At 41.9% G+C, this 14,292-nt stretch overlaps 1 protein-coding gene across 1 annotated transcript in view; it reads left to right on the top strand.

Moving 5' to 3' along the window:
- suclg2 (succinate-CoA ligase GDP-forming subunit beta) overlaps positions 1–14,292 on the top strand; it is a 131,562-nt gene that overhangs the window by 74,375 nt on the left and 42,895 nt on the right. Inside the window, exon 9 of the mRNA XM_050037883.1 lies at positions 341–483. Coding sequence (XP_049893840.1) covers positions 341–483 — 143 coding nt within the window. The remainder of the gene's footprint in view (positions 1–340; positions 484–14,292) is intronic.

The raw sequence follows: 14,292 nt of genomic DNA, 5'->3' as shown, positions 1-14,292 counted from the left end.
TGGGTGTTTGTACAGTACATGTCATCTTTCCTTCGGCGGCGGTAATGTTACTTTAATTAACTCATGGCTGCTGGCATCACACTTTCCTCTCAGGGACTTTTGTTTCAATTTCTGGGCTCTAGCCTGAACTTAATGGTCAGATATAACTTCATTACGCTTAATAAATTCATTAGGTCATTATAAGGTTACAGTACCATTAACTCTCACTCAGTATATAAAATGGCTGCACCTGACACCATAAGTCTCGTTCTGGGAAAGTACTTGAGTCTACTATTTAGTTATCCTCTATATTTTAGTACACATTATTAATTGAACTGACGTGACAGCACATTTTTTACAGTGAATGGAGCCGGTTTGGCCATGGCCACGTGTGACATCATTGACCTGCACGGAGGAAAGCCAGCTAACTTCCTTGACCTCGGGGGAGGAGTCAAAGAGAGGCAGGTGTACGAGGCCTTTAAGCTGCTGACTGCTGACCCAAAGGTAGGAACAATCAAGTGATTCTGTCTTTTTCTTCTTGTGAAGCCTGATTGGTAACAGTTCGGCACATGAGCCAGATTGGTCTCTTATTTTAAAGCACGACTTCAAAGAAAAGTCAGAGCTGCTTCTTAAAAAAAGGCTTTTGCCACCTGTTGAATTGCCTTTGATTTTGCAGTCATGTATCTTGTCATAGCACACTCATACAGCCCTGTCTGTCTGGTTAGCGCTTTGTCACTGAGACAACAGCGCTCATTAGACTAGGGACCTTGGCATATGTCCATGTTTCACTGAGGGAAGCAGAGTCTGGGAGTCTGTGTGATTATATGCCATCATTTTCAGTTGTAGTGGCATGATAAATCGCAGCCCTGTACTCCACAGCAAAACTCTTCTTTGAAAGACTCGTCATCACATGTGCACCTTCACACATGTACACACACGCATATTAACACGCAGCACAGACTCGTGTGCAGCTGAAAAATAAGAATGCAAATTTAACTCAAAGCTTGTCTCTGAAAGTCTCGCAGCTCAGGATGAGTGGCAGCTTTGGGTGTTTTACAAGTGATTCAGCTCTATGTTCAGAAAGCTAATAACTCCAAACTAAACAATATGAGCCCTGTAACGATACCACGGTGCGGATTGTGTGTTGACAGTCATCACACCGCTAATTCCCCCGTTGCTGTCACTCCCACATCCCTGGAATGATCTGCGTTTGCGTCTCCTGTTAGCATCTCTGGCAAGGCGTGGTTGTAATGCAGAGTAGCATTTGATACCCCCTTTTTTAACCTGTATTTACACATGCTGACTTGACTTGGCAGGAAATGCTTTCAAAAATCAGTTTTACACATAAAACATATCTTCACACCTGGGAGTTGTCATATTGGGCCAGTCTAGAGATGGGAATGATCCCACATGTGCAAGTCACTAGCAAGTTTCAAGTCACTGTGGTGAAAATCAAACCAAGTCACGTCTAGTCAAGCATTAGTCAAGCAAGATACGTCAACTCAAATATGAAATTCTGCTTATCCACCCGAGATTCCAAATTTAAATCGGTTTAAAGACAGACCATTGTGTTGCCCCGCCCAAAATACACGATTTAATAATTACATTATTAACGTAAACATGCGGGCGACTAGTCAACTAACAGCCCTAAATGATGACTAGTGGTCGACTAGGAAAATTCTTAGTCGGGGGCAGCCCTAGTTATTTTACGATTAGCCAACTTCATGTTAGCTGCCTTGCTGTTGGCCTCTGCTGATCTGCTGCGTCATAGTAGGTTGCACACATTGCACTAGTGCTCATCACACCAATCATGTTTCAAAAACAATACATAACTTCTCAATATCTAGACTAAAAATATTTAATAAAAAAGTAAAATCCTTTTGAGTCATCTGTCTCAAGTCAAAGTCAAGTCTTAAGTGATGAATACCAAGCAGGGATGTCAACGGTTAACCACAGAGAATATTTGTGACCAGTTGCCATGCTGTCCTGCCAGTGCTAATTGCTGAATGTGCAGCGAATGAGTAGAGAGTAGAGCCTTGTTTCCACATCTTAACGCAGCTAGCCACCTGCGTGTTGGCAAAGCCAGCTGAAAATAGAATAAAAGACGACATTTACAACACAAACAATAAGATTTCCTTACATCTAAATGAGAGCGCTTTTAAATGCGGCACCAAAGCTGACTGAGTCAATAGAGCGTTGGACTAATGAGAAAGCACCTCTTGTATTTCACATTATTTTGCTCTTTTTTTTTTCTTAAAAATTTACCAGTTATTTACCGGTTAATAGGCGTCTGGCTATTGAGAGCTAAATTGGCTTAAACTGACCTGTCCTAATATCAAGTCAAATTCAAGTCGAATATTTTGTTAGTGTTAGTCATTCTTAAGTCCTCTTGTTTGTGACGAGTCTGACTCGAGTCAAGTCATTGAGCTGACTGATTTACATGAGGCATGGTGCTCTTTACAATTTAACTTAGGTTTTTAAACTTTAATTCTAATTTTAGCATTGTCTTGTGTCAAGGGAGACTGGCAATTAAGAATGTCATTGTACGGTGCAAACTGCTGAGTTTTCCACTGTGCATAAACTTCTTGAATCTTGAAGTCATATGACTTGAATCCCCATCTCTGCATGTTACTAATCTACATATCTACTGGAGAGGTGATCTCTCACAGCCCCTATACTGTAAATTACTTTTACATGTCTGTCTGCTTTTCTAACCTCACCAGAATAAGGCTAGCTTTCTTAATTTAAACATCCAGAACCCATGGAGAGGCTGTGAATGTAGATAAATCGACTGTAATGCAGTCTGCTCTTAAAATAGATATTCTGTCAATATTACACCACCAGAAAACTCAATTTCGCCCGAGCCTAATACTCTGTTGTAGAATTTTTCATACGCCTCAGTGTTAGTGGTGCGGGTGTGGAAATGGTGGCATTTGTTAAAGAGTTCTGCCTCATATTTATGGCACAGCAGTGCACGGACCGGTGTTGCACACCTTTATAGATGAATGTTAAAAACCCACCAACCTTAACACCGCAGCAGGTGATACATTGCTTCACTCAGATTTCCACTGTGTGTAGATTCTGTTTGGACTCACGTGAATGCTACCCAGTGGGCTGTGGTGGGAAAATAAAAAAATGAATACGGTGGATGAAAAAGAAATGCAATCAATAGGGGAGAGAGAAAACTACAAAGACTTGTCACTCTGTCCTGGTATGGGGCCATCAGCTATTATTATTGAAGCCTTTTAAAAGGTGGAATTCTGCAAAAGTAAAATCAGGTTTTAAAGTCTGCATTCGTTGCACCCTTCCTACCAAGGGAAGAAAAAAAAAAAAAAAAACTCCCGCATGGACAAGAGGATCCTCCTCCACCCTCCTCCTGTTCCTCTTTCCCTTTCTGTCTTGGGCTGATTCCCTAGATCCAGATGGGGGAGTAAGCCTGCTGTCTGTCCCTCCTGCTGCTGTGTATGGAAATAGAGACAGGGAGCTCCTCCCTAACAGGGAAAAAAGTAGAATAGGATTGACATTAAACTGGGTTGGAAGCACCATTAGCATTTCAACCAGGGGAGCTGAGAAACCTGCTCTGATCTGTGGAAGGAATGTTAATCATTTCACAATAAGAGCGCGCGCGCGAGAGAGCTGCTCATTTGCATTTAGCTCTTTTTTTCACAAATTACCTCTCTCAAACTCAAAAATATGAGCACAAATTAAAATTAAAAAGCGTGCCCCAGCACAGGTGAATAAGACCAGTCTCAGTTATTGATTTCATCTGTCAATATGTTACGGAGAGAGCATTGTTCTGCTTGTTTGCCTTAAATATCAAGGCAATCAGCGCTTGTGGCCTTCAAATAGGCAACCCTCGTTGGTAATTTATTTAGCATTTGAAGTCCTGGATGGACTGGTTTACTTGTTATTGTTCTACCTTTAAAAACATTTCTTGTTCTTTCAGCTAATAGTTTTGACAGCATGTGTTCTGTGGCTGCTTATTTCCGCTGGTACTGCATAAAATGAGTTTGATAGTGTCTATAGGGAAGGCCATTAATGTTCCGCTGCATACATGAATATATGCTATATACTGTGACTTCTGACTGGGGAGATTAGAATGGTTCATATGCTGTGGAAAAGGCAGGCGTGCATTCAGCGGCCAGGCAGGCAGTATAGCAGAAAATATACAGCTGTAATGACGCCATACATTTCCACAAAAACAGGTATTTTGGTGTCTGTCTTCCCTTTCACTCTTTCTCCCCTCAGTCGCTTTTACGCTTTTGTCTCCCTCCCTCCGTCTTTCCCACTCTCTCCCTCTCAGTCCTCTGCTTTGATGTCTCAGGCTCATTGTACTGAGAGGAGTAGAAGTGATGTGAGTGTACTGCTGGCACTGAATAGCAGAGACGCGAGTCGGAGATGACAAAGCCTCCTTTTTTCTTGTTTGCTCACTTCTCCAGTATGTACCCTTACAGCATTCATTACCTTAAACATTATTATTCTTTGTAAGAAAAGGAAAGAGAAAACAGATGAAATGGGGATACTGCATGTGAAGCCGGAGCAACATAAAGGAAAAAAAAAAAGTCAAAATGAAATGATTGGGAGGAAGAAAAAAAGAATCATAAAGCAGTGTGTAGCCCAGTGTGTGTTTTAAATACTGTATGTGAGATGTTATGTAGCTCAGCTGGGTGTACTAGAGCATTCAGCTTTGTTTGAATTTCGGCCCCCGGCTCTTTAAGCGAGGACATATTTATTTTTCATGCTAAAATAAATAGCTCCACTTTCTTCATATCCACGTATAGAACAGTCTGTTGACAGAATGGCTGAATTTATTGAGGTTTCCCTCACATCACCTGTAGGCACGAAGCAGGAGCAGGCAGCAAATACCAACAGCCAAATAACCTCGTTATTGCCTTGTGCCTGTGCCATAAAGAAAGTGGCAGATGGATGTTTTGTCCAATTCGACATCCATTTTGTTCTCAGGGCTTAAGGCAGTTTTCTGTAATTTTTATGGGCTAGAGTAAATGATGACATTTTTCTAAAACACACCCTTGTTGTTGGTGTATGTCTGAATAAGAGACGCCACTATATCAAATTATTAATTATCATGGGGAAAAAAAAATTGTATCACAGTAACATCGTTGAAATAATATGTAAAATTAATCTTTGATTATTTTTTAGTGCTTTAACATTATAATTCAGAGGCATCACCCATCTTTGCTGCTAATGAATAATCATATACTTATGTACAGTTTTTTATTATCACATTTTGTGATATGGTGACATCACACATATTAAATCTAATCCTAAAATACTCATGCAATTAATAATCACATATAGCAGCTTGCTGGTAAATGCACTTGGGAGATTGGGGCTGGGGAGACAATGTACTCTGTGAATGCATGTGAACCTGAGCTGGTTTGTGTGTGGTTAAAGGTGTAGTCAGTAACGTTTATTAAAAAAATAACTTTCGTCATATTTGCTGAAGCTATTTACACGGCACTAAATGAGACTGATAAAATGTGAATAAAATCGTATTCCTCTTCCTGCTCTGTGGCCTTGTAGTGCTTCCACTGGCCATGAACAAAAACAATCAATTAGAGCCGAGGAGTCTCTAACGCAGCTGTCGAATCATGTCAATCACGCCTTGTGAACTGCATTCAAAATGTCAAACTTAGGCTGCACTCATCAAATATGAATGTTGCTACTGCATCGCCTATTTCTCACCTCAGATGTTCTCAGAAACATATCTCAGTGTACTGTTTAGCTGTAAAATGAGAAAGTTGGCTCGTTTATAGCTAAAGAGTACGCTAAAAATGTTTCTGGAAAAAAAAAAATTGAGGTGAGAAATAGGCGATGTAGCAACAGAATCTTGATTAATACTTGACTAGTCCATACCCATTGGTAGCTTTGTCACCTTCTACCTATGCCAATCCATATGCAGTTTCACATAGATTGACCACGTCAGTGAGTAGAAAAACGTGGGACAGACAGAATGACTGACTGACTGACTGACTGACTGACTGACTGACTGACAGAATGACACACTGACAGTTTCCATGATTATGTACAGCATACCATACCATGACTTAGTTTTACCAAAAATTAGAAAAAAAACCCAAAACATTTGCCCACAGGGGGAGCCACAGCGATCGGTCGCATTTTAGCCATTTTTAAGCATTTTTCTGTTGTTATAGCGCCACCCAGTTGCCAGTTAGAGTTAAATTTCTCCAGTCACCTTGAGGCATCCTGTTCTACATATCTACCAAGTTTAGTAAAAATCGATATGGCAGTTTGGCCTAGATAAGAAATTAGCTCTCTAGCGCCCCCATTTTGTTTGATGGGGTCAATAATGGAGGGGTCCCCTCAGATTATGTGTGGTCATATGCCTACAAAGTTGCGTGGTGATGGGTGAAACCCTTGAGATGTTATACACCTTTATGTGATGAGCCACGCCCTCCGCAATATTCATTGCCTTATAGAAGCTCAGTTTTAGTAAGTTTTCCAACTTTTGCCAAGAGGGAACTTTAGATATTGGTCCCTAGATTATGTTCACCCAGTTTCATGCAGATCGCTCAAACTTCCTAGGAAGAGATCCATTTGAAGTGTTTTTCAAAAAATTCAAAATGGCGGAAAATCTATATAAGCGGAAGTTATGGGTTCTTGAGGTAAATTTGTTCCTCATGAGGAGAGGCATCTCTGTGCAAAGTTTCATGTCTCTACGACATACGGGGCATGAGATATGCCCATTCAAAGTTTGCAATTTCAATCGGTTGCTATAGCGCCCCCCTTTGGCCAATTGATGTAATATTGTAATATTGCATCCTCCCATGACCCTCTACCACTGTGCCAAATCTCAAATGGATTGACCAAGTCAGTGAGGAGAAAAACATGGAACAGACAGAGTTAGCTTAGCTAACAGGCTGCTAACTAGCTAACAGGCTGTTTTCTTCAATTCAGTTGCCTGTTGATGTCGAGTGAGTTTGTTGATTAAAGAGAACTTGTTTATTTAATTTTAACACATTTTGAATCTGAGTAATGTTATTGTGTTAAAATATAGTTACACATTATATACATTCGGATTGTCATTATGACTTGTTCAGGTGTTAATACCTCTTTTTAATTAAATATTTCACAAAACCTACTACATACCTGACAGGCCAACATCTTCATTTATTTGTTGGCATGCAATTTTGGTCCTGTTTTTGTCCCGGTAATGTTCCAAGTGTGTATTCCAAACTACTGGATGGTGAAAAACTGACAAAATTAGCCTCTCCCCCATCGCTACAGGTAGTTTCTGTCAGGTTTCTATCCATTAATAAAGAAATGCCCTTCCTTGCGTTGTACACTAGACGCATCATCCGTATATTTACGGATCTAAGGACGCCAGTCACATCTGTAAGTAGAAACTAAGGGTTAGACACTCTTCGGCTCTGATTGGTTGTTTTCAGTGCTCCACAGTCGATGCAAGCAAATACCACTGGAAGCAGTAGGAAGAGGAGGAGAGTTAGTAACTTCTTAAAAGTTACTATCAGTAGTTTTAATGTAACTGTGTCTTTGGTATTCACTCAGGTACCTTACATTTGGATCAACTGAACGTAATATAAAGTCATGGTGCTACAACTTTATTTTGCGATGTTGTAGAGTAGTGACAATGGAAGTCATTGTCAGTTTTGTGTTTCTGTTCACCATGAACAGAATCTCTTTTTTTTTTTACAGAATCCACAGTATTCCAACCACACTGAGTTAACTGTTTTTGAGAATAAAGTCTTTCCATCTCAGAATAACGTTTTGTTCCTCCGACATTGTTTGCAGAGAGCCTCACAGTCATTGTGAGCTGTGAGTGTTCTGCCTCCTGTAAATGTAAAATGAGATGGAGGAGGAACAAATTATTTTAAGAAAAAAAAGGCAAATAAAAATAGATGAGTTTTAAAAGTCAAGTGGCAGCTGTGAATCTGTTTTACCTTTTCCCTAATAATATTATCCTTGTCAGATATCCCAATATGTGTGCATGCATACAGTACAGTATGTGAGTCTGTGTAAAAGTTATTGTGTACGTCTGTGTGTTTGTTTTCTTGGTTTACACCTGCAGGCTTGTTGCATGCTGCTGTAGTTCACCGTGCTGCTGCGTTGTTTAAGGCAAAAGCAGGCGTGCAAAGCGAGGAGGCTCCACTCTGAGGTGAAAGAGGCACAGATTGGCACATTAGCATTAGTTCCTCCCACGCAGATATGGAGGTGTGTTCATGTATGTGTTAATTTTGTTGCATAATTGAGCTGTTGATCATGATACAACTTTTCAGCTTCGACTGGCATGTGTGTGTGGTCTTAATTTGGAAGCTGAGGCTCACCTGTGCGTGTGTGTGTGTGTGTGTGTGTGTGTGTGTGTGTGTAATCTTTAGTTTTTCCTCTGAGTTATTCCAGCATTTTCACATCCTGTTTGCGGGACCATTATGCATGCCCCCTAGTGCCTCAGCCCCCATTGCCCCTCAAGCAAAACTACATAATATTTTCCTCCTTTCCAACTCAGTGACTCTGCTCTAACTCACGTTTGGTCCCACTTATACCACTTTCCTCCTTGTTGCAGTGACACTCCTGAGCCCGGCCAGCTTCAGCACCCATCTCCCCTTCTACACAACTATTACTACCTTTCCAACACTGTCCTCTGTCATGTATGAAAGTGTCTGTATTGGTATTATTGAGCACTACTTTCATGGTGATACATACCCAAACATTTATAGCGGTGCTCCGAGCGTGTCTTCCTGCCACTCTGTCATCTCACTGTTTCCTCTCTTGGTTCCTTCCCCTCCTCTCCATTTCTACGTGCTCTTTCTCTCAGTCTCTCTGCTTCTTTGTATCGCTCTTTTCCTCTCTGTAGCCTTTCATCTAGCTAAATCCTGTTAAAGTCAACGTGAGGAGCTCCCTTCAGTTTCATGCCTGCTGGCTAAATCCCATAGGAGCCCAGGCACTGCTTTTTCATCCCCATATGGAGATGTCTGGATCCATGTCTAATGTGCTTCAACATGTATGGAGCCACAGAGAGGCAGTTGCTCTTGTCCGAGCCAGGTGAGCCACAGAAATGTGTCATGAAAAGTGCACCATCCTGTCTTCACACTGCATGAGAAAGAAGGAAAGGAGCCCTGTTATACAGGGCTGTGTCCTTTGGGTGTTACAGCACACGACTGTGATGGAAATAAAACAGCTCATTCAGTCATTGTGCAGAAAAGCAAATAGGTCCAAACACATACTTGTATTGTTGCACTGACAACTCACGCACATATCTGCACACACATGCGGCCCCCCAGGGACGCCAACAACTTTTAATCACAAGAGTCACCTGTGATGCAAGGGCCCCCATGATGGGTTATTTTAGAGGGAAAGAAATCACCTTCCCGACTGAAGCCGAGGGCCCGTGGGAGATGCTGGTTGCCTGTGTTATAAACACAAGCAATGCAAAGCCGTTGAGAAAAGGAGAGAAAGAAGAAAACAGGCTACCATTGTAATGGAGTTCATTCCCAGCGGGCAGAATATTACACAAGCACTAAATAGAGGGGCAGCTATGGAGGGACGAGTACTTAGTCCAGCTAACACACTGGGCCTGCCATATTGAGGCCAGGCCAGAGAAAGAATGAACATTGCTTGTAACAGGCGGACAGCATTGGGGGTTAGTGGGTTTGTGTGCTTTAAGGGAGAAGTGGCTCTCCAGGTGATGAATTCCTTTTTCTTTTTTTTGAGTTATATGCTGTGTGGGTCATTGTATTGGTGTGCCATTATAAGAGAAAGGCTCCACCTCATGTAATGGTTTTCTGCAGATTTGCTTACAGTGCATTAAAAGCCTGCGTTAGTGACAGATATAGGGTTGGGGTTTTTGTCCACCATGGGACCCTTGTTTTGCTCTAGTACATTTGAAACCACTGCAACAATGTGGGAAGCTATTGTCTAAACCCAGAGTGCGCTGACCCTGTGTTAGTCCTTGAAATGTATTCATCATGAGCCAGATGCAATGTAATTGGTCTGTGCAGACATACGCATGGACACACTCTCAGCTTTATGTATTAATGTGTGGGGGTTGAGCATATAGCTTGTGCGTGTGTGTATGTGTGCGTGTGTGTATTTCAAGGCTGTCCATTCAAAGTCCCCAAGATATAGAGCAAAAGTTCAAAACTCAGTCGTGCAGCCTCAGTGAAGCATACATCTGTAGACCGATGCAGAGTGGGTGGACTTGCTTGATGAGACGGGCTTTCGCTCTGTGAACTCAGAAACCCATGTATCAGATCCACAGCTCTTGCACATTTCTCAGCTCAACTTTGATAAAACTGAGTTCAGCGTCGACTGCAGTCTCTGTAATTTTCCTAAATGACAGCTGTTGACGAACAGCAGATTTAGATTTAGACGCATTATGTTTCAGTTTACCACATTTCTCCTCCTCTCCCATACATTGTGTTAACAAGCCTATAGAGGCTGCAAAACTAAGTGATTGCAATTTGAAATAACAGCAGGTGCATTTCTGTCGTGTTGAAGTGTTGATTGGTAGAGAGGCTGACGCAGTCCCTAAAGAAAATTTTAACCTTTATTTATTTAAACTGCTGTTTAGGCATTCAAATAACAGCAAGCGAAGAAAAATCTCAACAAACTGTGTTGTGACACATGTTGCATATCCAGCATGTTTATTTTTTTTGTACAAATGTAAAATTGGAGTTGACAAACTTCTGTTTCATGTTAGAACGAATGTAGGCGTTGCTGTGGCCTTGTGTCTTCGCCTCTGCATGTCTGTGCTGTGATTGTAATGTGGTGGAATCATACCATAGATGTTATCTGATATTTGTTATTACTTTGTAAAGAACATGCAGTACTGTATATATAAAGATGTTCCCTCACGCTCGCTTTAATTTAATTGCCCTGCTCTCTAGTCTTTTACTTTCCACATTATTGGTTGTCAGCTAAGTTAGGTGTAATTAGTACAGCATTGCAGATGAACTCTAAATTAATTAATTTCTCTTGACTTTCTCTATGTAATAATGTCATCCAGTGTTTACTTGGGACTCTTGGAGACGCACTTGAGCATTCTTTGCTGCCACGAGTCAATCAACATTCTGTGTGATTTGTGAGAGAGTTTATGATCTTAGCCAGGGTAATGGCTGTCTGAAAACAAGGCTATTAAGGCATATTTCATAAGTATGGATCCAAAAACAAACAGGACACCAGCACTCACTCAGATAAATTTACTTATTTAATGCGTTTTCTGTCTGTTTATCTGGAAGTGCTGGTGTTTTGTTTGTTTTTTGATATTCATCATACCTGTGCAACCCATATATTATTCAAGATTTTGGAGCTGTGTTCGCTACTGTTTTTCACCATATCTCATAAGTGTTAACCTGGAAATCCAGATGCCCCGCCCCTAGCAAATTTGAATTTGCACTGCGCGGGGATCTGGCCCCGATGAGCAGAGCCGGCTGAATCGCCAATCGGACCAATCAGATCAGTCTATCTGACAGAGGCGGGCTCTGGGCGGGCGTAACATGATGAGGACAGCGCTGTACTGTGAGAGTCTAAAAGTAAACAGCCAAGATGGCAGCTGCCGAAGGACCACGTCCATTCAATTTAGCTCTGGAAGAAACGCTAAGCCAACTACACTTATCTTTTTCCTTGAGAGAGGAACAGAAGACTGCCCTAGAAGCTTTCGTTTCCAGGAAGGACGTTTTTGCTGTTTTGCCGACGGGATACGGCAAAAGCATAATATATCAGTTAGCCCCACTGTTCGGCAAACAAATGGGGCTTAGTGCAATGAATATGTCACCTTATTTTGTGCTCTGATTGGCTATCGTGCTATCCAATTGCGTGCAGTGGCATTTGAAATGCCTCAGTTAGTGCCGCCCCTTGGGTATGAAGGGTGTATCAGTGAGGGCCAGACTCAAAATCTTTCTAGATTTGAGTCTGGATTTCCAGGCTACATAAGTGTGCCATGCCTTTAAGATTTTGGCCCACTGAACATTTTAGTTCCTTAGCGGGATAACACCCCAAAACACACACCTCAGCTAGGGCTGGGTATTGATACTCAATATGTATTTAAAATAACCCAGTACCAAGTATTTTGGGCACTTTTTCAGGCAAACAAAAGCCGTATTTAATCCTTTTGTAGCCAGATCAAGAAAAAAATAACTAGCAATCACGGCAGGCGTTCTTTGATTTGATGCATCGTGTGATTTATCAGCACCTGCAGCAGCTTCACTTTATACAGCCTGTGGTTTTGTAAAGTTGAGCGTGTTGTTATTGAGATAGCACCGAAACATTCAAAAGTCCGGTAAAACCACATGTACATGGCGTCTTGTGGCCATTCACATGGTGGGAATCAAATGAAGTAGCAAAAAAAGGTATCAAATGAAGTACTTGGGGCGCCTGGTGGCTCAGTGGGTAGAGCAGGCGTCCGACGTATAAAGGCAATGTCCTTGCTGCAGCAGCCACAAGCTTGATTCCAGCCTGCAGCCCCCTGCTGCATGCCACCGCCCCCATCCGCCCCTCATGCCTACACTGTCCTATCCAATAAATCAATAAATCAAATGAAGTACTCTGTTGCTATCGGTTTCACTTCAGTTGTACTGGTATTGGTACTGGTATCATAACTTTTTTAAATAACCCAATCCTAACCTCAACAGCAGTGAAAATATCTTTTTGTAAAGAGTGAATGTGAAGGACAGCTCAAACTGACTTACCGTGGCTTTCTCAGTCTTCAGAGCTCAATCCCACAGAATTTAAGGTGAACAAAGTGGAAAATTGAATCAAATCAACCTACAAGTACACTTGCCATTCAAAATAGCTGCATAAGTTCTGCAAAGATATTTGAAATGATTTCTTAAAAACAGAATACCTTGTAAGGCAGTAACTAATGGAACAGGTGTTTATGTGGTGCTATTTAGAAAAGGTTGCTATGATACGCTGTACGTATATTTCAGTAACACACAGGTATGCAAATAAGCCTAAATTATTACATTATAACAGTTATTATATTGACAGGCATTTGGTTATTTTAGCCTTTCACATATTGTATAATATATTAAAATAATAATATGCAATAGGCAAGTTCACTGTCTTCAGGGAGATTGATTACCCTTTAAAAAACCAGTGTTTCAGCTGATTTAAATGGGTCAGGGCAACGCTGCTCCTGACCCGGGATGAGCGTGGGTTGGACACCAGCTGGCTCGGTGAACAGGTATTTCTAATAGGAAATCAAGAAGTTACAGATAGAGAGCAAGAGAAGCATGCAAGAGACACACAGAGCGCACAAGTGGGCGAGTAAGAATAATTCTGCCGCAGAGTCGTGCATGTGTATGAGATGAACCTGAGACACAATTAGTGGTTTGCATTTTAATCCATTTATATTTCCAGTTTCATGGGTCCCTTTGGGCTGTGGAAGAGTTACAAACATCTAGCTTGAATAGTTGTCTGGTGAGACAGGGCAATCACAGTTGAAGGGACAACAGCACTTGCTCACTATCTTTCACGCATACACGCTGCTCTCTCCAGCTGACATGTATACACATAGTTCCCACTGCCTAAACTCTTGAACCCAAACTCTTACAATACATCGTCCTAACCCATCCACACACTGTCATGGACCAAGTAACAAATCTATGCACACGTTATGAATTTGGGCAAAAATGTACACGTTGCACCTAAGGAGGCAGGTTCAAGCCATAATAAGCAAAGGACAAATGTGGTTGTCAGACTCCATACGTTCTCCGCCCCCCTCATTCCTCTTGTGAAGGTTAATTTGAGGAAGTGAAGGAATTGTCCAGAGATGCACCATGGAGCTGATGACTTGTCAGATTGATTTGCCCTTCAGGGAACCAATGTCTCCATCTCCATTTGATCTGGGTTAGGACAGCCTAGCATGCTTTTAAAGGCTCATGTCATGATCAGCAGACAACACTATTACTTAACCATCATGTATGCATAAAGACTATGGATTGCTAATGTATGCACCTCCTCCTAGCACCTTGTCTTGGCACCAATTCGTCCCCTGTTGATTCTCAAACACACGCACAGACGCGCACACACAGACAGGTCCCATGGGCATGTCTGATTGAGCTTTCTCCTGTCTGCCATTCCTCATCCGTGGGAAATCAATAGAGGATCTGGGATTGGAGCTCGAGCTAATTGAGCTCTGCTCTCTCTGTTCTCTTATTGCTGCCAGGAGCGATTTGTCATCGCAGCACCTGGTTCACACCATGGGGCCAGGGGGAGCCAGCCAGCGATCAGATAGGGCCTTTGGATGCCACAGGGAGGGGAGCCGCATGTGATTGAGCGACCTTGTGAAGTTGAGCACTCAGCGGAAGGGCA

This window comes from Epinephelus moara, chromosome 24 (assembly GCF_006386435.1).
Source record: "Epinephelus moara isolate mb chromosome 24, YSFRI_EMoa_1.0, whole genome shotgun sequence".
NCBI classification, from domain to species: Eukaryota; Metazoa; Chordata; class Actinopteri; order Perciformes; family Serranidae; genus Epinephelus; species Epinephelus moara.
This window is presented reverse-complemented; position numbering and strand designations above follow the sequence as displayed.